Consider the following 22,317-nt stretch of genomic DNA (forward strand, 5'->3'; position numbering starts at 1 on the left):
CAGCTGCTTTGATGCTCAGCCACAGACACACTTACCTATTCTAATGCTAAAAGGAAATCTATGATACAGTTACGGTATTTGCTATACAACCTGGAGATTTTCAAGGGTAATGTTAATTATATGAGATTTTTTTCATCGTGATTTAAAAACCAATCTCCTACGTGAGAGGCAACTTCACTATAATCTACTTGTTTGTTTTAGTATATAGTTATTAATCCCCCCTAATATCACAAAGTATTCTTTGAGAACATTCTTAATAACCACATTGCAATCCATCATGTGGATGTGCCATATCTACTCTAACCAATCCACTATTATTAGACATTTGGTTAATTTCCAATCTTTCGCTATAAATAAGGCTATGACAACTGTTGCGCCTGAGATATGATATGAGCATCAGTCATTATTTTTGCGCAAGTACTTACTGCTGTTGTAAGTGTCTTTCCTTCAGGCACTTATATCACGTTCATGCTGATAAGATATAGGAGGCAGAAGACTGTGGTTTCACAGTAACCGGCTAGGGATTGACTTCAGTGGAAGAGGAGGCAATAAGACATACATTTTTGAATACAACCTTTTGGTGTTTCTTGGAGACTCCTTACCATGACACTTCCTGTTCAGAGGGTTGGATTGGCATTTAGTCACGTGAGCCAGTTCAAAAGGTGGATTTGCTGTGACTTTTTTGATTGCTCCAGGGTTCTGGTTCCTTCTGTCAGCTTCCTGCTGCAAATAGCCATGGCATTTCTCAAAGTTAGAAGATTTCATGGGCTAGTCTTTCATACCAGCATAGCTCTCCGTCTCCAAACTTAGGTTGCTCTGGGCAGCTGCACTAGAGGACAGCTAGGTGTTCTGACTTGGGCTGTGGAAGGAAAACTAGAGTCTCACAGCTTTATAAAAAAAGCTACCTACAAACTCTGCTTGTTTAAAAGTCTTTAGAAAACTTAAGGACTAGTTTCCTAGGATACATTCCAGCATGTGGAATAATAACTGGTCAAAGTATAAAAATATTTGTAAAGCTTTTGATCCATACTGCTAAATTGCTTCCCCAAAAGTTTTTTACTGATTTATATTCATGCCAGCTGTACATGAGACTGATCTTCTGGCTAAAACACTATAATTTTTAAAAGAAGTTTAGCCATAGACCAGTTAAGATCTTGCTTTTTGTTTATTAAACAAGTCAAATGTACTTTTTTGGGGGGTATATTTAATGACATTTTTTTCTTTCTTTTTCCAGAATTCATGTTCTACCACCCAAGTTTTTTTTTTAAATTAATGTCTAAGAAGTTTTTGTATTTTATGTTTGTATCTAAAGACAAAGTACTCAAACCACGTGAAATAAGATACACATTTTTCAGGAGGAAGAAGAGATGGGAAGAGAGTGAGAGGATAGATAGGCTGCAGACCTCCAAATAGAGATGTTGCTTATGGCCTTTCATGCCCTCCACCCCTTGAAAAATTGCCCCACCCGTGGCTTCCAATGCCAGGTGTTATACCACATGACTTTAATGATCACAGTTGATGAGATGTCTACTCAAAGGTCATCAGTTAATAGGTTGCCAAGGGATTTATGAACTGCACCGGAATCTCTTCTTAAGGAATTAGGGTAGCAAATAAAAAAATTTTTTTTAAAAAAGGCTGCCAATTAATAATAGATCTAAAAAGACAAAAATACAGAATATGAATGAAACAGATTAGTGGTAGAGCTGTAGAGAAAAAAAGCCACAAATTCCTGCTCCTGAGATCTCTAAAGCCACCTTAGAGAGACACATTCCAGCTCCAGTTTCAGCAAAGCTGTTTACCTTTCCCATTCTAAGTATGTCCCTGCCATGTGAGCTTCCTTGAGTCATCTCTATTATTCACAATTAAGTGAACTTGAGGAAACAGAATGATTCTGAGGGAGAGTACTTATGCGACAGATTTAAAAGTATCTCAGAATTCCATACATATTCCAGCAGAGTCATTTTTATAGTTAATTCTTTGATTTAACAATTTGTTCAACATAAAATCGTCAAGCATGCAGTCTATATTGGGTATTGGGCAGGTGATAAAGGAGATACTGAGACGAATCAGACAAACTCTGCGATCTAGAAGCATACAGTTCCATCACACTTTTCTACATAGTGCGGTCTTTCATTACTGCAGAGTGTCAGATCAATGGTGACCAACTAGTTGCTAGGCAACTTGAAAGACAGGCATACAGATCCGATGCAGCTTCATTCTGGTATGTATTCTTCTTCAAAATGTTTGTCAAGAACTGTGGAGGGTCTGAAATTTTCTCTGCTTTAAGGCTAAGATGTTAGTCGGCCACAGTTGAACAGATGCTGGCAGAAGACATGTGACTTCTAGGTCAGAGACAAAGGAGTAATTACTCACAATAAGGCAAGCAACAGAAGCTTTATGTTTGCTTCTGGTTCCCTTGCCCCCAAGTTCTATGGGGGTCATGCAGAGCAACCCAGCTGGATGTGTCATGATGGAGAAACACAAAGTGTAGGGAACCCAAACATTTTATGGTGGGCTGCAAGCAAACCTGCCAGAAATTTGCCCTGTAGGGAAACATTATCTTTATTATACTGGACAGAAAGCTGTTCTCCACTCTGGAAGGAGATACTATCTCTCTCTCTTTCAGGGCTATTCACTATCACTATACAAATGTCCTTGAAAAGATAATCCAGAACAAATGTCCTCAGTACCTTTGCCTGCAAGACATTTTGCAGAATTGTCTCCCTACAACGTTCTTTTTCTGGCTACTACTTTTTTAGGCCATTCACATTTTTGGTTCTTATTTCTACTAACTAAGTATCTATTTACTCTAAGATTGCTCTATACTCCTCTGTTTTTGGTGTGTACTCTATATCCTGCTACGAGATGTATGAGTTAAAACTTGTTTTATGTAATAGAAACCAACTTTTCTCCACCTCAAGCAGAATAGAGAGTGAAAGGATACTGGATGATTTCATAATTCAAAACACAACCAAAAACCTACTGCTGTTCTAGGACTTCATCAGCAGAAGTTGATGGCCACCCCTAGAGTGCTGTCATTAGCATGCTTCAACTTCAGTGGCTCCCAGTCTCTGTCATTCTCCACTCCAAGTTTTAAATTCTCAGGAAAGAGGAGTCAAATGGCCTGGTTGGTTCAGGCTCGGTCTACTTTTTCAGTTATGGAAGAGGAAAGGGCCATAAAATCACAGACCTAGTAAATGTTGGCTGTTCCCAAATTAGGGGAGATCATTTCTTAGGAGTTTTGGAAACCTTCCCAATTGCTTTCTACTCTGTCTGGATTTGTTTTGATTGATACTCCATTGCTCATAAAAGAAATATGGTTATTGTATGCAATTTCTTTTTAAAAATCAATTAAATACAGTTTTGCTTTGCATGTTATTTTCTTGGCCATCTCCTGCCATTTCTCAAAAAAAAAGATCTTTTTTTTTGAGTCATTTTGTGACCTGATCTAAACCGATTTAGTGATTCAAGAGTTTGGGGCAAATATAGGTACCTTATAGTGGTTGGAGATCAATTGGACTGTCTTTTCTTGTCAATCTTGCTATTAAGTGGCATGCTACAAGTAGAGCAAGGCTTAGTTCAAATTTTATTAATATGAAATATTTATTAGCTAGTCATTTATCTTCAAGACAATTATTTCAACAATAAAAATTTATTTTTCACATCTTTTATGCTAATTAATATATCCCCTGACATAGATTTCAGTAATGCCCATTTGAAATACCACAGTAGCCACCTCTAAAACTTCGATTTTCCTAATTAGGGTATCTGCAAGGTTATCTAATCAACCCTGGAGTGTGGACTAATGTTACCTTATTGCTCACACGCACATACATACATTAGACCTCCTGTGGAAGTATTTTTAAAGTAAATTACCAGATAGACAATATAATAGGTCAGAATTTAGGCATTTAGTCATGCACTCATGCTAATTTCCATACTCCTTTGTAATTAACATTCCTCCTGACTGGATTAATTGGGTTTGCAATAAGTAATCACATTTATAATACTGCAACTGTTCCCAAATTAATTGCTCACGAGTTCAATGAGCCATTACATGTTCTCATTTAAAGCAGCTTAGAGAGCCCATGATTTTAGAGTGGTGGCCCTAAACATTTTGGGGAGAGGGGCATAGAATCATCCAAGAATATTTCAATAATGTGGTGACAGCAGTAAACCAGTGGTTCCCAAACTTTGAGAGTACATGGGAATCACCTCAATGTCCTCATTGAAAATGAAGATAACTTGACCCCACCTTAGCAATGCTGGTTAGGTAGATATTGTATGGGATCTGGAAAAACTTTGAGTATTGCACATCATCTTCCTAGAAAAAGGCACATTTGCACCTACCTCCAGCTACCAGTGATTTTAAGGGAGGGTTTCAGAACCCTGTGGCATTAGTCAAGTACAATTTTTCTCAGCACTGGCTGCGTATTACAATCACCAAGGGAGTATAAAACAATATTTCAGACCAATTAAATCATAATATGAGTAGTATAGGGTGACTAAACTGTCTGCATCATTTTTTTCCCCATCCCAGAATGGAGACTAGAGATTTTTCCCAATGTATCAATCTATTTTACTGAATTAGACTCACTTGACAGATACCTAGCAAAAGTGATAATAAAAAGAAGCCCACTTACCCTATAAATCTTACAAAATACACAGTTTAATTTGTGTATTGGTGAGAAGGCACATCATTTTTGGCATTGATTTGTCTTTCTCTCTTCAAAGGTTCAAAGGATTTAGTAGACTTTGTATTCTGTTTGATAAATAGCCCTCCCAAGCTTGGGAGAAGAAAAGCCAGGCTCTTTTTATAGTTTATGGTGACAAGGTGAGTGTTTATTGTGATATTTTAGTTGAAGAAATTCTAAGAAAACATGCAGAGCTTCAAATTGGCTGTAAGTTTAGTATATTTTAATATTTGACAAAAAGTAAATACTCATTATGAGTAAACCCAGAGAAATGGTTAAATGGGCAGTTTTGTTATCTGAGGAAAGTCTTTTTTTTATTCTTTTGATTAGGAACATATCATGATGAGCAAAGTAGTGGATGGAAACTTTAATTTAGTTACATTGATAAGGTTTAAAAAGTTTTTTTAGACTTTTGTATTTTAAGGAAGAGGAGACCTATAATCAGTGAGAGAAAAACCATGTTGGAAATGACTATAATACAGCTTCTTTGAAGTAGATCCACTTATATAATAATACTCATATAGACATTCAAAGCACTGGTAATAATAGGTGATTTAATGGTGTTTAAATCCCTTGAGTAAATTCATATAGGCCAAGAAATTTCCCCAAGGACATGAGTTTAATAATTACGATCATTTCTTGTGCTGATAACTCTTGAGTTAGAATTTCTGCTCCAGAGACAAAGTTTGAGAAACTCAAATTGTGAAAATTAAGTGTCAGGAGTTTGGCTAATTCAACACATACATATGAGTTATGGTCCATTTGTGTATGAGAACTGGCTTCCAAGTAAGCAAAGGGCTGTTTTCTCAGCTCAGAAAGCTTTGTCTTTAAAATTGTTTGCACCTAATGGCATGTGGCAGAGACTAGTTGAATAAAAAAAATTTTTTTTCCCAGAAATTTTAGCTTTTGCTTTTACTGTTAAGGTGGGATTGTTAGTTTTCTTTGTAAAAAATCGAGATGATTTTCAAGCTTCTAATAAAAGCTCAGTACTTCTTTATTAGATTGTGGAGAAGGACTCATCAGAATCGTGAGGGTTTGGAATTTTGCCGGAATCCTTCATAGTAGGAGATATTGAAGTGTAATTGAATTGTAGATGTGCTATCAGTTTAGGCCACTGTCGTCAGAGAAGCCAGCACTCCTGGAAAGGTGAGGATGGAGTTACAGGCTTGAGGAAAGATCCAGCCTTGTGGCAGACTACGCCAGCAATGGTGTTGCGTGCTTACTCTCCATCAACCCTACAAGCTGCTATGTCTTCCTGTTTCTGATCCTAACCACCCAGTGGGCAGGTCACCATTATCCCTGTCTTACAGATGAGGAAATGAGAGAGACAGGGTTCCTATCCAGATAGCTCTGCCTCCTACGCCCCTATTCTTTCTGTCACGTCCTCTTGTTTCTATTCTATGTAATCCCTAAAACCCCTTGCTTCAATCCTGAAGTTTTTCACTGCATTGTGGGGATATATTTGTAGCACTGGACAGCTCTACTCACCCAAAAGGCCATTCTCCTTTTGAGCTTACGTTCGCCTCTTTGTGATTTCCATTTACTGGCTCTGTGGGAGAGATATTAAGGATAGATGGAAAAGGGTAAGAAAAAAAAGGAGCATTGAAGACCTGAAGGTAGGCTGCCATGGAAGCTGGAGAGAAGGCTGTGTGTCTGGGGCAGACAGGAAATAAGCACAGGAGGCTGTTCTATTTTCTCCTCTGAAATTTGAGTTTTCATTCTCTGATGGTGTGCATGTGGCTGTGTCAAAAGACTGGGGTGTTCTATTATCCAGTCAGCAGGGGGAGCAGTGAACTCGAAGTGACATCCCGTAGGGAGAGAAAGGCCATCTACTCAGCACGGTGGTTTATGAGTGGGTGTTCTTATTCTGCCTGGCATTAATAGATTTCATTTAAAAAAAAATTATTTCTCCTTTTTTATCCCCCATGCTGTTGATGGTTAATTAAGTCATTGGGCACCAAAAGCAATGCTGCACTAGAAAAAAGTCACTTTGGTGGCATTTTGTGTTTGTGAATTTCTTTAACTCTGTAATGAATCGAAAATTTAAGGGTACCTTTCTGGAGTCCATGAGGATTGTTAATTCTGGCCAAAATTATTCTTATAGCTTGGGTTCAGAATAACACCTCTGTTTGGGAAGAGCCAGGTGAGGAGGAGACATTTGATTCTGGGATGATTTGAGGGTCTCTGAAGAACACATTCCAATTATTGTCCTTAGTGTCTCTTATAGTACCAGGAATTGCAGTCTCTTTTAGGTTGAAGCTTTTTTTCTTTAAATTTAAAAAAATATAATTAACATATGCATATTTTACCTAAAAAGAATAACTCATTAACCAGTCTCCATTATTGAGTTTATTTGTTTCTATTTGTTTGTGGACAGGTGCACTTTGATATGTAAAGTCCAACTCTGGGTCATGAAGCATCTGCCAAGCCTTATTAAAGCATTGGAGGGCCCACAGCAGGGAAGTGGAAGAAGGAAAGACAAGCCTCTATTTTAATGTGGGTCAGTGGCTGGTCGGTTCTCCCAGGTCCTGGGCCAGGAGAAGTAGCATGTTCTGAGTATGAGATCCAAGATAAGATAGGAGAGTCATATTTCAGAAAAGCCCAGAATTTATTAGATAAATAATACTGCTTTTGTGCAGTAGTTCATAACATGTATTTTTTGGTCATGAGCCCTTTGAAGTATCTGGAGAAAGTTATGCATCCCCTCCCAAGAAAAATGCATGTGCACACAAAATTTAGCATGCTATTTCAGCACTTTGTTGATGTTCTGCACTCCCCTGAAGCCCATCATGAATTCTTTTTTAGGGTACTAGTCTCTACAGTTAGAGGGTGGGAATCTATATGCACCCCAGGGTGTGTGTAAAATCATCCACCAGAGTATGGAATTTTCTATTTATTCTCTCTCTCTCTTTTTAAATATTTTATTTATTTATTTATTCATGAGACACACACACAGAGGCAGAGACAAAGAGAGAGGGAGAAGTAGGCTTCCTGCAGGGAGCCCAATGCAAGACTCAATCCCAGGACCCCGGGATCACGACCTGAACCAAAGGCAGACGCTCAACCTCCAAGCCGCCCAGGTGCACCTATAGTCTCTCTTTTAAAGGTTTTCTTTTCCCTGTAGATTTTACGTTGCACATCATATGCGAGTTCTGTAGTATATAGCACTCGCATAACATTTATATATAAATAGATTAACAAAAGTAATTGTAAGGGATCACATTTTTTACTGACAGGGAAGCATGACTCGAAAGTGATCGATTGGTATTTAAAGAGTGGTGCCAATGAAATTTAAATTCTAGGCTCTGCTCTCCCCACAGTGGAGGGCCAAGGATAGGAGATTAACTCAAGAGGTGACTACTGGTGACTGGAAATTTTGGACCTAGTGATAGCACCTAACATTTGCCCACACTTCATGAAGTCCATTCACAAATGTTCTATTTGTCACAGCGGAGCTGTGACATAGGTAGAGCAGGTGCTAATAGAAATCTCTGAGAGTAAGGTATGTTAACCAAATTCTTAGAGAACTTAAGAGACTTTCCCAAGTGCCCTTGGCTAGTCAGTGGTGGAGCTGGTGCAGGAAACCTCAACTGCTGACCACAAATTATGTGCTTATTTCGTCAAACAGCAGGGATAAGTCAATCATTATGGGCTGTCAATGGCCCCATGGCTGCAGTTACTGGTGCTTCCCTGTGGACGCTGAGTCGTTGAATCCCTGGCTGATCCAGATACAGGGATAGAAAGCATATTTTAGCTACTTGATCAGAGGGCCAGGAAGCCGAGCTAACAATTCAGCATTAGCTCTCTCCTGTTGGTACTGTAATACCAACATATTTCAAAACAGATAGAGGGCTCTGGAAGGGTTTAGATACATCTATGTACAAAAAAGATTTACAATGGGTTATTAAATGGGAGTTTTGAGGCTGGTTTCTCAGGAAGTGCCAACCACTCGTTCTCCCAAATTTCCCTTGGTGCCACTGTCAAAGGCAAAGTACTCATCTAGATGGATTGTTGTTCTGACCCAAAACGACATTTCCAACTTTTCTTATATATAATCCAATTTCTGAACTTCTTTTTCAGTGATATTAAGTGGAATAGCAGAAAAAAAGTATTTTGGCATTAAAGATAATAAATGTGCTTTGCATTGGTCAGGTGTCCTTGCTCTTTGCCAGTGCATTAGCTGTATTGATTTTAGAATTTTAAATGACCCTTTTTACCAGACTTGATTAATGTCTCGTCCCCCGATCTTGGCTACCTGCTCCTTCCTTCTCTCATATGCAATCTTCTTCCCTCTCAGACTGGCACAAGTTAGAGACGGCTGACCTTCAGAGGATCAAGGGTCAGGAAATTGTGAGGAGGGTCCCTCAGGCCTGATGATTAGCCTCTATGGAGGGGACTGGTCGTGGAAGGATCAAGCCTTCAGCCTTTTGCCCAAGCCCCAGGCACATTCACAGTGGATCTCCTGGCTTGGTAAGTACCAGACTGTTCTAATATGTAGCTTCCATAGAAGAAACCTCTAGCCAGATAGAGGATTTGAAAGTGAAATGAGATCTGTGGCAAAAGCTGGCCAGCTAAGCCCAAATGTCACTGTTATTGCATGAAGCTAAGGTTAATTTTCTGAGATCCCCTCTCATTAATTAATAGTGTCCTCTGCTATCCTCAGAGGACACTTTGTTTAAAATTGCATTCACACATTATTTTATTCTCTCCCTGCACCTGAACTGTGGAGTCCCTGAGGATGTTGCTGCCTGGTACGTATGGCTTTGTGTACCCCTCCCTGAGGCCCCCTCAGTGTGGCCGGGCTGCAATGAGTGATGACTCTAAGGCTAGGCTTTTCCTTCTCTTTCAGAAGATGAGTGGGTGGGAGGTTGACCATCTTTCACTAGAGATGGCCACTCCTCAACCAGAATTGTTTTCAATTGTTCGCTGCTTCTTACTTTTCATAATATTTTAGGAGTTAATTTGTCATAAATGATAGACGTGATATAACTACATTTCAGCAATTTTGGAAAATTGAGGCATAAAAGTCATTCCTATCATTACTCCACGAATGCACCTTCTCTTAGCATTTTGATATGCACGTTCGATGTATTTCTAATGACAATGTACTTGAATATTTTAAAGATTACAACATTCCATTCTAAGCATTTTTGGTTGTTTAATCATACTCATAAATGTCATTGGGGTATCAAAATGTATTTCACTATTTTCCTATTGCTGTCTATTAGACCAGTATTCATTCCTCATTAGTCTTGATTGGATATACCATCATTTATTTCCTCATTGTTATTTTTTTTATTTTTATTTTTCCTCATTGTTATTTATCAGATATACCATTGTATTTTGAACTATCTTCTTGTAATCTCACATTCATGATTAAATTATTAATGACTATTGGCTTAAGAAATCTGCCTATTTGGATTTAGTTTGACAAAGAGCATTATTAACATCTAGCATAGTGTTTGGCTCTCAACTGGTACTCAGGAAACGTTTTCTTCTTCACTCTTGCCCTTTGTATGTCAACTTTCTTGGATTGTGTACCTGAGGGCATAACATGTTGAGGAAACCTAGAGATTTCTAACTGGTTATCATATAAGTTTGCCCTGGCCATTTCAATTACTAATTTGTAGGGAGCATTGGGTTTTCTGACTACAGGGGTTTAGTTTTCTTCCTGTCATTTGGTCAGGTATATTTATCCATTCTTGCCAGATAGAAAATGTTAGAGCTACAAAGTGCTGGCTGTGGAAATCACCACATCCAGCGGTTTCCCAATGGATGCACAACAGAATTTTGCAAGGTGCTTAAGAATACTGCTTCCTTACTAAATCTTGATTTGGTGGTTGGGGACTGGGAATATGCATTTTAATAAGCATCCCTGTGTTCTGATTCAGGTGGTAGCCAGACCATAATTTGAAGTTACCATTTGGTTAATAGATCTTGGTAACTTTTTAGATTTAGATGTTAGATTTTCATCATGTTCAGTCTTTTGCTTTTAAAACTAATTGAATCTTGAAATGACTTATTTCAAGAGGCAAATATTACAATCACAATTATGTTCTGCAACAGGAAATAAGCTCTAAATGAATCTTAACATTTTACTTGACACATTACTATGTTTAAGTGTATTAAAGATGTCATTGAAAGGTGCAGGGGAGGAAAATGAACTTGATTTGGCAGGTAGGTGTTCATGGTACTATTATCCACAACTGTCTCTGCTGATTGACAGCACACACATTACCTCCTAACAGGCATTGTACTCAGTTGCATCAGATTTAAGTGTATGGCATTTTTTACTGAATATTTGAAACTGTTTTAGTTAATAGTATTAATTGTACATAGACCAACTTTCAGCCACTGTTTCAAAGTGCTTAATAGATAATATACACCAGAAGGTTCTGTGGATCTCCGCTTAGAGTAAACTTAGGTCTACGATACCATTTGCTTAAGTATTATGTATTTTGAGTAGTGCAAATGTTTTATCTTCCTCCATATTATAGATACAGAAATTAAACACAGAAAAGTGAAGTGCTCAAGGTCACTCAGCCACAAGGAGAAGTCAGAATTGGAGCTCAGATCTCCTGGGTCCTTGTTCTCTGCTCTTTCTACTATATCAAATTGCCTTTTTTGCATAGTTTCTATTTAATGAGAAACAGTCTAATGGCTGGTAGAGATGCCATAATCCATATTTATATTGCAAAGAGCTTCAAAGCAAGGAAATCTACTCGATATTTTCTTTTGGAAAACCAAACATGCTTTATTTAATTTTTTTCACAATTTATTTAAACATCTCACATATACAAAATAGGTACAATTTAATTTTTCTGCTTGTCCGAGAAATAAGGCTTCCTTTTGGTACCATGGGAGAGGATGAAAATGAGACTGGCAAAGAACAAATGCTGAATTTAAAGAAGAGGACAAGGTTGGGCAAGTGATCTGCATACTTTTATTTGGGAATAAGATGTAAAATACTGATGCTAAATCAAATGAGAAAAGAAGACACAATATAGCTCATTACAGAGGATTATTTCTTCTCAAATTCTTCTAGCACCATCAACGTTCTTCAAGTATCTGAAATACTATTAGCACCTTTGTATTCTGAACAAACAAAACAAGTACCTCAGCTCATGTCATCTAGGTCAGCACCTAATGATGTGGATCACACTCACAGGAAAGTGTTTTGAGGTAGTTTTAAACCTTCGGAAGTTTGGGTTTTAAACTTCCCTCTGTGGAAGATATTCAAAAGCCACAAGTGGTGCAAATGTTCATGGTTTTTATTTTATTTTTCAATTTTTATTTTGGTTTTCTTACAAAGGTTGACATTTTCCACAACGGATGTAAGAGTGTTGAAAAAAAATTCCAAATCTTTGGGGGCAGGGAGGGGGAATGAATGAAATCGTATTGCACTATGCTCTGATCAATCCTTCTCCTTCTCTTTTGCCCACAATTTAAGCAAGTAGATGTGCAGAGGAAATGGAAGGACTCAACTCTCAGTTAAAAAAAAAAGAAGAAAAAGAAATGGCAAAGAGAGAAAGTTTTCAGATTTCTTTTTTTTTTTTTAATTTAGGTTGAGTTCATTTATTTGAAACAGACTGGGCCAACGTCCACCCTGAATTCTTGGTCAGCATCACCGATGTCCAAAGGTGCAATATCAAGGATAGGCAGGCGGGATGGCTTATTTGTTTTGTATTCAATGATTGTCTTTCTCCATTCATTTGTCTTTTTCTGTTTAAAAAAGAAAAGAATATTTATAAAAAGTTGCATTATTCCTAAATCTAATATCATTAGAACTTTACATATTTAAGAACCATTTTGGGGCTTGTTCATCTGAAGTGTGTCCCAGATAAAAATATTCATCTTTGAGACAGAAGAATCAGGGGTATCTTTAGGGAAGAGGTTTCCTACCAGTCTAATTTTTTAAGGAAAATTTCAATACATATTTCATGTGGTTTATTGCTACATTATCATTTTTGGGATGTGTGTGTCATTAGGGAGAGCTGAGTGGGTACACTGTGAGTAAATTTTAATTTTTCTCCAAGGTATAAAATATTGTAGAGAAAAATTACATGCAGACCATACTAATAAGTAAAATAAAGTACATACAGCTATAAATTATACCTTGGGACCTTTTAACCCCAAGTAATTTTAAGTTATGGGCAGACAGCATCATTTAAAAAACTCAAGTTTAAAGAAAAACAGCTAATGCATGGACATGGTATATATTTCAGTATTTCAGAGAATTTTCAAAGGCAAGATCTGATAAGAATCCTCTTTAGCATCTGAATTTAAATAAATACACCTATGAAGTTAGATTGAGTAAGTTTGGTCTCATTATCTGTTCATTCATGGGTCTAAGCTAGAACTCCAACCCCCCCCTTTTTTGTAAATAAGTGCTACTCCCAAATTTCACTATTACTTACAGAGCAGCCGTCTACAAGAACAGTGTAGGTGAACCTGCTGTTGCCCTCGGCAACCAGTTCAACATCATTGGAACCTTGCAGAATGACAGCCTTTTTCAGGTTGCCAGTCTCCTCATCCATATAGGCAATGCTGTTCTTGCAGTGGTAGGTGATGTTTTGAGAGGCATGGTTGGCCAGCAGGCGCATGAAGGCGAGTTGAGTAGCCATTTCCTTGGTGGTTACTCCTTCAACATTATATTCAAACTACAGAGAATAAAATAGAAATGCTAGTTAAGTGGAGAAGGACTCAGATACTAAGAGTCAAAAGAGAGAGAGAGAGAAAAGGCTGGTATAGGGAAGAATGATGACCTCAGATCTGAACCTTGGGAAAAAGATACTTTTATAGGAAACGCAATTCACATGTCTTTGCAATATTAGTTACCTAGGAGGGACATGAGAACTACCAGGCTGAGGCAAGATAATCTCAAAATGGTATCTGTTTTAGTTAACCCTTTATATGTAGGTTTCTTCTTAGAATGAAAGAGAAATAAGACAGAGAGTCAGACCTCTTTCTTTTTCTGTGATTCCCACCAGTAGGCATTCAATAAAGTTGGTGAAAGATTTTGATTAAAAATTTGGAAAAGCACATATCCTGAAAATGCATATGCATGAGCACAGGGTTATGTGCTGGCCAGTACTTCCTCATACTAAATGGCATTAGTCAGTTTCTCTAGTGGTTATCAGCTAAGTTAAATTTGAATAATAACTTTAGATTGCATGGATATGCCCATCAATCCATCTTTAATGCGAGGTCCAGGATAGAACTGAAACCTGAGCAAAAAGCAGGTTCTTTCAATAATCCCATTCTGGGAAAGGATTAAAATGCAGACCATTAAAAAGCAAGCAAACTTAACAATATTATTTAGTAGGAGAAGGAATGTTTGTAGGGTTCCTCACCTGGGTACCACCATTGATAGTTTCTCCTAACCAGATGTGCTTCTTGACCTTGGAGTTTCTGTACCAGTTCTTGGCTGGGATGTTTTCAGGTTGAGCCCGAATGCAGGTTTCGCCAGTAGAGAAATCACAGTATACTTTGATAGCATCCATAGTGCATCCTTGGTTAGGGTCAATCCAGTAGTAACCTTTAAAAAAAAAAAAAAAAAAAAAAAGGCCAGCTCATAAAACCTCTCCTTGAGTGGAACATAGGTTCTAATAATTACTAGACAAAGAATTTTGATTCCCAGAAGTAACACTGTCTACTCCACATTTAACAGGAAGAGGTTGGCAATTTTCAAGATTAGACAGTTCCTCCTTTCCTCCTAAATCAAAGTATATTATCATGAAAAAGGCAAAAATATTTATTAAGAGAAGCCTGAAACTTGGTGCAGGATGGGAGAAGAAAATGCTTCATCAATCAGGTATAATTCCACCTAATGCAATTTTTACTCAAAATTTTTTCATTCTAAATGTCAGTGGGAAGTGACTTTGCAAAGCCCAGCTTGTGAGAAGGGCCAACCTGGCTTGGACATCTTGACTTACCACTGCTCCACTCTGGGTGGCTGAGTCGCAGGTCTCGGCATGTGCGAGCTGGGTTCTTCCTAGAGCCTTCAGGAGTAAGAAGGGTCTCAATCTGGTTGTTGAGGGATTTCAGAGTAGCATCAACTTCATAGTCCTTGGGTCTGAGAGAAGGTGGTGAGCGAGGCTGGTCAGCCCTGTAGAAGTCCCCTTCATAACCAAAGTCATAGCCACCACCACTTGGGCCAGGAGGGCCAGGAGGGCCAGGGGGACCAGGAGGGCCCTGCAAAGGTGAAAGGAAGAAAGAAGAGGTTTCGTATTGGGTCATAGGGAGAGGCGTCAATGACAGCAGACCTTCAGTTAAGTGTCACACACAGGCATATTCTAACAAGTCAAAAAAGAACCAAGTGTGTGTAAATAAATAATTGGATCCCAGGCACACTTGTAAGCATGGGCTAAAGAGCTCATCCCATATGATTTTTACATGTCTTAGAACTGATATATGGAAGTGGGGGACTGCTTTAATGTGTTGTCACAACCATCTTGGTTAGTCTGAAGAGAATATTCCTTAGGTCCGTGATGCTCTTTATTATTTCCCAGAATGATACTTACAGCAGGACCTTGGCTACCCTGAGAGCCACGAATGCCAGCAGGTCCGACTGTACCAGGTTGCCCAGTGCGACCATCTTTGCCAGCAGGGCCAGAAGGACCAGCAGGACCCTAGAGAAGAAGGACACCAAGTCTGAGTGAGTCAGTGAAAATCCCCCAAGGAAGCAGAGGCCTGGGGGCTCACTGCCTGCCATCAGCTCGATTTCAGAGACAAATGTCTCTGAGGTTGACTTACCCTAGGACCAGCAGGACCCACAGAACCAGGTGCACCTTGATCGCCATGTTGACCCTTGAGAGAGAGAAAACCAGAAAATCACACTTTCAGAACATGTGCTGATAAGTAGATTTGTTTTTAAAATTGAATGGGAAACTTTAGTTTCAATGGACTCTGGATTGAGAAAATTGAAAATGTAAAATGGGGCTCTTTTCTCCCATTATGTCTATTATATTCAATTATATTTTTTTCTACAAGCTATTTCAGCAGTGCAATATTAGTCATTCCTCTAATTATATTTATTTTAAGTGGGGTTGAAGGACATTGTTGCCAGGAGATTTTAATATATGTATATTTCGATCTCCCTTAACCCTCACCTTTTTGTGTTGGGATGAAATAGCGTTATCTCTGTGAGATGGAGTCAGCCAGAGAATGGGAAATGAGTATGATGTAGGACATTTTAGAACAAGGGCAGTGAAAATTTGAGGAAGATCATTTTAGATCTGTATACATGCCAGATGTCCACGCCTTACTTACAGCAAGACCAGGAAGACCTTGCAGTCCATTGTGTCCCTTTAAGCCAGGAAGACCTCTGGGCCCCTTCTCACCAGGCTCTCCCTTATCACCTCGAATACCTTGTGGGCCCTGTAAAGAAAAAGGAGGACACATAGGGCATTTGCCTTCCTTTGAAAATGGTGCCCACTTCCCCCACAAATACTGCTTAATCTGTTTACAGAGCTGACTTGAGACAAGCAAAGGTTTAAAAGCCATGTGGGTACTACCTCTATCTATTCCCCTAACCTGCTTTAGTTGAACTCCGCATTATGGCTAGATTCCTGTGCTTATTTCATACACATGAACAGAAGAGATTTGAAATAGAAGAGACTTAGAAGCCTTTGTAGCAATTCTCAATATGGAGCACATTTTTTTTTAAACAATATGAATTCTAGCCTAGACTGGACTGAGTCTTCTTAAATGTTAATTTGTGAAGAAATCACCATGTACGTACACTAGGACCTCTTGGACCAACAGCGCCGACGGGACCAACAGAACCAGCAGGACCCTGCACATTGGAGAAGCAAACCGGTACTGGTCAGCCAGGGCCAAGCCCCCCTTCTCCCCAAGCCCCCGCAGTGCCCCAGTGTGGGGAGGTCAGAAGTGAAGCCTACAAAGATGCCAGCATTAAAAGACTGGTATTAACAAACTTACAGGTTCACCACGGTTTCCGTGTTTGCCAGTGGGACCCACAGGGCCATGAGGACCAGGTGCACCCACAGCGCCAACGGGACCAATGTTGCCAGGGTAACCACGCTCTCCCTACCAAAGGCAAAGTGAAGTTTCACATAAAACTGGCCTATATTTTAGTCACTTTTCAGTTGGAGAAAGACAAAGAGGTGTCCTGACCTTGTGTCCGGCTTGACCATCGCGGCCTGGGGGACCATCATTCCCAGGGTTGCCCTGTGAAGATACCACACCAGTTAAGGCACTCGGGGAGGCTCTTCACCTCACCTCACCTCACCTCCTCTGCCTTACTATCCCCAGGCTCAGTAGTGAACCCCCTGTCAGACTGTCAAAAGATAGTAGGAACAAGAACCTGCCAGCCTAGTTTTTGTAGACATGTTTTTAATATTTTGGCCAACTTTGAAGTATACTATTTAAAGAGCCATCCCCCAGCCCAAATAAGTTTTCATATTTTCAATAGCAGGAGTGGCCAGTACATGCCAGTGTTATGGAGAAACAGACCATCTCATTCAGACACTTGGAACAAGAGGAACTCTGCTCAGGATATGAAGTTGCACACAATGGAATTCAGCTCTGTTCTATTATACAAACCAAGTGTTAGACTCACATCACGACCAGCTTCACCAGGAGCACCGTTGACTCCAGGCGCACCCACAGCTCCAGGAGGACCACGAGCCCCAGGTGGACCAGCAATGCCAAGAGGTCCGGGTTCACCCTAGAGGCAGAGAAAATTAAACAACACTCCTCCCACTGGACTGAGTGCAAATATCACTCTCCCCAAAATGACCCTGGCTAGGAGATTCCAGTTTGAAAAGAGAAAGTATAGTGAAAGTGAATGGACCACAAAATGGCAAGAAGTATCATTGGTGTTATCCTGACCCTCATCCTACATGGTCAGATAGCCAGCTTTAGGCAGTTTTGGAATGTCACTCTACTACGTGAGCCTAGTTGCATCCGATATCCCAAATGAAACAAAATCATAAAGTTGAGAGAGTTTATGGAGATGAGATGATTCCTAGTTGCTGTCATGTATAAGATTTAATGGAATGATTCAGAACTTTCAGAGCTTCATTCTTCCTACAGGATAAATGATGCCAGCATTTCATACTGCAGAGGAGTAAATGCAATTAGAGCTTATATAGTTCTTAAGCATGTAAAAAGAACAAAAATCATTCTGCATAATGTTAAGCTGGATCTTTATAGCGTGTGTCTAAGTAAGGTGGTATTAAAGCTTCTTAGATAAGTGACATGTGATCTGTATAAAGAAAATGCCATGAATAAAAAATCTTAAGTGGAGTTATTCAGTGATCAATCTGTCACATCTGAAGTGGCAGCTTTTAAAATCTTTTATTATGTTAATGAGCAGAAGAATGGTGTCAAACACTTACCACGGATCCAGCAACACCTGGTAGACCACGCTCACCCCGAGAGCCTGGGAGACCCAGAATGCCAGGAGCACCAAGGAGACCTTGAGGACCTGGTGTGCCAGGAGGTCCCTGAACAAGAGGAAAAATAATATTACTGGGTAAACCCCTAGATGATAATACAGGTTGGCTTGATAATTGTAAGAATAAGCTATTCTCAGTTTAGAAAAAGCCTAGTGACCTTCTTTTGGGAAGATATATCCTTGGATATCTTGTCTCCAGTAATGACAATTACAGCTTGGCAAGTATATTTCATTATACCTGGTCCCTCCTAGAGACCAGTTGAACAACACTGGACAATATGTGGTTGAGATTAATGAAATGCAATAGAGTTTTTATAGAATTTATGCCAAGAAGCAAATTTTGACTTTGGCCTCTAACCGAGCTAGGTCTAGTAAAGGACATTGCAGAGTAACAATAATACTGGACAATGCATGTTTAAGAAATTGGTAGCTTCCTGAGACTGATTCATTTTCAATAGGAGGGCCATGGCTATGGGATTCTTTTCTAATCCCAGGACCAATAAGGTGCCTTTCTGATAAAACAGTGAGTTCCTTCATTTATTGCCATCCTTATGTAGTGCCTTCTAAGCAACTGCTGAAGCTGTGACACCTCAGTAGCTGCTGGACAGATTTCTTGGCTCAGTTGAGCTCTACTTGAAAGCCTGCAATACTTATCAACAGATATATGCCACTTGAAGATCTGCGTAAAGGCTTTATTTTAATTTGCTATAAGGTATTAAGAAAGAGGAGCTTGAAATCACTTACAGCGGTACCAGGCTCTCCAGAGGGACCCTTCTCACCAGTAAAGCCAGGGGGACCAGAGGCACCTGTTTCTCCCGTTCGGCCAACTGGACCTTGGTCACCTCGAGGCCCACGGAGTCCTTCTTTACCAGCAGCACCAGGGGGACCAGGAGGGCCAGTGATACCCTGGGAGCAAATGACAGAGTCATTTATTGTCTGTTAGTCATTACAGACTTGGGGATAAAGCAGCTGAGGCTCTAGAGATGAAGATGCAAACAGTGCGAAGCAATGAAATGACATCCTGGTGATTTGAGGGGACCTATTTAGACCTTGTCACATTCCTTCTAATGGAGAGAAGCAACAGCTGTCCTCCTTCTCCTGAAGCTGTAATAACATGACTAACTGAGGCTGAGGCTATGGCAAATGTCTGTGAGGAGAGGAAAGGCTGTGCTCCCGGGACCCTGGCATCTTGGAATTCGAACTATGGTGAGGAGAGTTAGTTGTATATGAATGAGACTTTGGGCTTGGGAGGACTCTGGCTCATCCCTTTTTGAAGAAAGCCAATACTGGCATTTTGTTCATAATTGAGGAATCACATATGCTCTCAACTAGGTTTAATTAAATGCCTACGGGGAATGAAGATTTTTCTGTTATGAACCTGTAAAAGGATTCCAAGAAATCAACATCTTTGCTATTTTTTTTCCCTGAAACCTTAACCGGAAGACTTAATCCTTAGTAATTAATTAAATTCTCTTGAGTCCTGACAGGAGAGTCTGAATCAGAATTGAATTAGAGGCCAAACCACCTTTAAATTCAGGAACAATTATACCTTAACAACGGAGGCAGAATGTTGGCCATAAAGGGTAATTAGATATAGAAATATCTGATATGTGACTAAAACTGTTCTGTTTTTTATTTTTAACAAAGAGACCATGCCCCTAAAAGGGAACTTGTGTTCACATGAATAAAAGCCTCTTATGCTGATCTTATAAAATATAATTTGTGATGATTCTGCCTTAATGGTTCAGGAAAACTGATTTCAGACCAGGAAAGTAATAGCAAAATATTAGTAGGATGCTTCCAAGAGAGTTTCCTACCAGCTTCCTACTAGAGGCAAAGGCCTATTGGGTAGAGTAAATGACAGATTTTGAAATGATTTACTTACAGAGGGTCCAGGAGGACCAGTCCGCCCAGCAGCACCAGGGAAACCAGTAGCACCCTAAGAATCAAGCACATTAAAATTCCACAATCAGTGCCAACTCTAGGGATTTGGGTGAGATGGAAATTTCTCCTTCAGCTAGTCCTCAATACACATGACTGAGGATGGACCACGGAGTAGGCAGAGGCAGCCTCATACAGGGTATTTTGTAACAAGGACCCCGAAGACCCTAGATCTCTGTACATGCATATTTTTCATAAAGGCTCTAATGTTCTGTTTTGAAATGCTATTTGTCAGCATGATGGTTCTAAGAACAAGATAGTAGGACACGAGGCTCTTATTACACATTGTTGTGTATTCATTAATAAGTACCTTAACCACCTGGCTGGGCATGAAGGAAATGGACACTGGATAAGTACTTATGTTTACAGAGGAGGGTACAACAGAAGACCAAGAGTATTAATTGCTGTCTGAGGAGAGCAGGAAGGAGTCAGTGCAGTTTATTCCTAGGGAGGTCTGGGTCTTTAAGGAGTCAGTGTAACAGCACTGGGTGCCAAGAGAAGGGGCATGGTTGGGCAGAAGAAGGGGGGGGGCACATCAGCAAAAGGATAAAGGGTACCAGAGAGATTATTTTTACCCATTTCACAACTAACCAACCCAGGGTTAACTTTGGTTATGACTTCAGGTAAGGTGGTAGCAACCGACACTGCACTGAGTTCCAGTTGGGATTAAGTTAATATCCCATGACCTAATGGTAACTTCAATATCAGATTTTCTCTGAAAAACATGAACTTGGATCTGAAGAGTCTCCTTGTTAAAGTTTAGGATTAACCCAAAACCTCCAAGCTTTCAAGTTGTTTTCAATAAGATTCTAAAGAAAGCAATGTTAGCAGGGTCCATTATAAATACTCACAGGGGGGCCACCATCACCACGACTTCCAGCAGGACCAGGGGGACCATTTGGACCCTAAAAGGAAACAAAGAAAAAGATGGGGTCAAACCACAAGACAATGCTTATTAATGTTTATTTTCTCTTCAAAGGCGTTAGTTAGTCCCATGTCTATTAGGAACAAATCCAGAAATTAAAAACGATTATCTGTGTCATAAAATAAATGTCCTGACTTCAGTGTTACCCACCTCATGGGGGCTACCAAAAAAGTACGAGGATACAATGTTTATGAAAAGTTTACAAATTATAAAGTGGAATGCAAAGGTTAATTCTTATTTTTTAAATCACCTTCTATCTAGTATCTTCCTGGTATACAGTAGGCACTTGATTGATGTGTGTTGGATTACAAGATTTCATGGGTAACGACACAAGCCATGTTGACCACCAATGAATTCAACTTACAGATGGGCCGGCAGATCCAATGGGGCCTGTGGGACCAACGGGGCCATTTTCACCCTTGGGCCCTTTGGTTCCTCTCTCTCCCTTAGCACCAGGTTGACCAGCAGCACCCTGTTAGAAAGGAACAGTTGTGGTCAGGTATTGCAGCTCACTCTGCTTGCCAGCTTGGGATGTTTTCAGATTAACCTTCATCCTAAGGATACTCACAGCAGGACCAGCAAATCCATTGGGGCCAGCGGGACCAACCTCACCACGTTCACCCTAGGAGGGAGAAGGGGTTTGAGAACATCATGGCAACCTTAGATTCATTAATGTCTAAAAATTATGAGTGTCCCAAATGGCCCAGGTTTCTACTTACAGGGCTACCACGAGGACCAGCAGGGCCAGCGGGACCGGCAGGACCAGCTTCACCCTGTAAGGGGACCAAAGATGAGTTTGTTAATGTGCTTCACATTGATGCTCAAAGAGCAGGTGGGGAGAGGAATCAGTGGTAGACAGTAGGCTCTTGTCAGAGTTTGGAGTTGTGTCAGAAGAGAAAACTAATGCACATCTCAGGGAGTGAAATAAAAGGGATTTTTACCGTGCTTAATGTTGTATTCATTTTGGGGGCTGAAGTGGTATTGGTCACAGACTTGCAAAAACACCATAAATCAGTGCCCACAATGCTAGGAGGAGGACGTTTTAATTTTTAGATGGACACAGAGCTGATCTATTTGCTGCAATCTGTGCAGTACAATAAATAAGGTCTATTTTAAGTGGACTGTTCGATGCGAAATGGGCACACTATGTATTTTATTGATTTTTTACAATTGAAGGCTTTGAGGAGGCTTGGTGCATTAGGATATTGTTAATGGGCAACAGGAAAGTCTTTAAAACAAATGATAGGGATTAAAGTATAGATCAGATAGTTGGCACATCTATAGGAAGGGAAGGAGAACTTTAAACACATAGCATTTGTTTCCTGCTGCCCCAT

At 39.8% G+C, this 22,317-nt stretch overlaps 2 protein-coding genes across 50 annotated transcripts in view; one reads left to right on the forward strand and one right to left on the reverse strand.

The window, feature by feature from the left end:
• Nucleotides 1-22,317, forward strand: part of LOC144288899 (uncharacterized) — a 94,620-nt gene that overhangs the window by 46,799 nt on the left and 25,504 nt on the right. For 24 of the 49 annotated variants that reach the window (XR_013356944.1, XR_013356941.1, XR_013356942.1 and 21 more), the window contains 5 exons: nt 7,072-7,194; nt 7,639-7,774; nt 8,992-9,164; nt 14,365-15,351; nt 16,379-18,250. The gene's annotated coding sequence lies outside the window, so the exon portion shown is untranslated. Of the gene's footprint in view, nt 1-1,234; nt 2,222-7,071; nt 7,195-7,638; nt 7,775-8,991; nt 9,165-11,191; nt 12,211-14,364; nt 15,352-16,378; nt 18,251-22,317 lie in introns of those variants that run through there. The other 25 variants (XR_013356916.1, XR_013356920.1, XR_013356919.1 and 22 more) reach the window with 9 other exon arrangements.
• COL1A2 (collagen type I alpha 2 chain) overlaps nt 11,948-22,317 on the reverse strand; it is a 36,065-nt gene continuing 25,695 nt past the window's right edge. Inside the window, exons 35-52 of the mRNA XM_077856892.1 lie at nt 21,703-21,756; nt 21,552-21,605; nt 21,348-21,455; nt 20,910-20,963; nt 20,003-20,056; nt 18,862-19,023; nt 18,059-18,166; nt 17,278-17,385; nt 16,833-16,886; nt 16,638-16,745; nt 16,438-16,491; nt 15,966-16,073; nt 15,450-15,503; nt 15,218-15,325; nt 14,630-14,888; nt 14,048-14,232; nt 13,112-13,354; nt 11,948-12,416 (exon numbers count right to left, since the gene is read on the reverse strand). Of these exons, the coding sequence (XP_077713018.1) occupies nt 12,270-12,416; nt 13,112-13,354; nt 14,048-14,232; nt 14,630-14,888; nt 15,218-15,325; nt 15,450-15,503; nt 15,966-16,073; nt 16,438-16,491; nt 16,638-16,745; nt 16,833-16,886; nt 17,278-17,385; nt 18,059-18,166; nt 18,862-19,023; nt 20,003-20,056; nt 20,910-20,963; nt 21,348-21,455; nt 21,552-21,605; nt 21,703-21,756 (2,022 nt within the window). The 3' untranslated portion in view covers nt 11,948-12,269. The remainder of the gene's footprint in view (nt 12,417-13,111; nt 13,355-14,047; nt 14,233-14,629; nt 14,889-15,217; nt 15,326-15,449; nt 15,504-15,965; nt 16,074-16,437; nt 16,492-16,637; nt 16,746-16,832; nt 16,887-17,277; nt 17,386-18,058; nt 18,167-18,861; nt 19,024-20,002; nt 20,057-20,909; nt 20,964-21,347; nt 21,456-21,551; nt 21,606-21,702; nt 21,757-22,317) is intronic.

Source organism: Canis aureus, chromosome 18 (assembly GCF_053574225.1).
Source record: "Canis aureus isolate CA01 chromosome 18, VMU_Caureus_v.1.0, whole genome shotgun sequence".
Classification (NCBI taxonomy): Eukaryota; Metazoa; Chordata; class Mammalia; order Carnivora; family Canidae; genus Canis; species Canis aureus.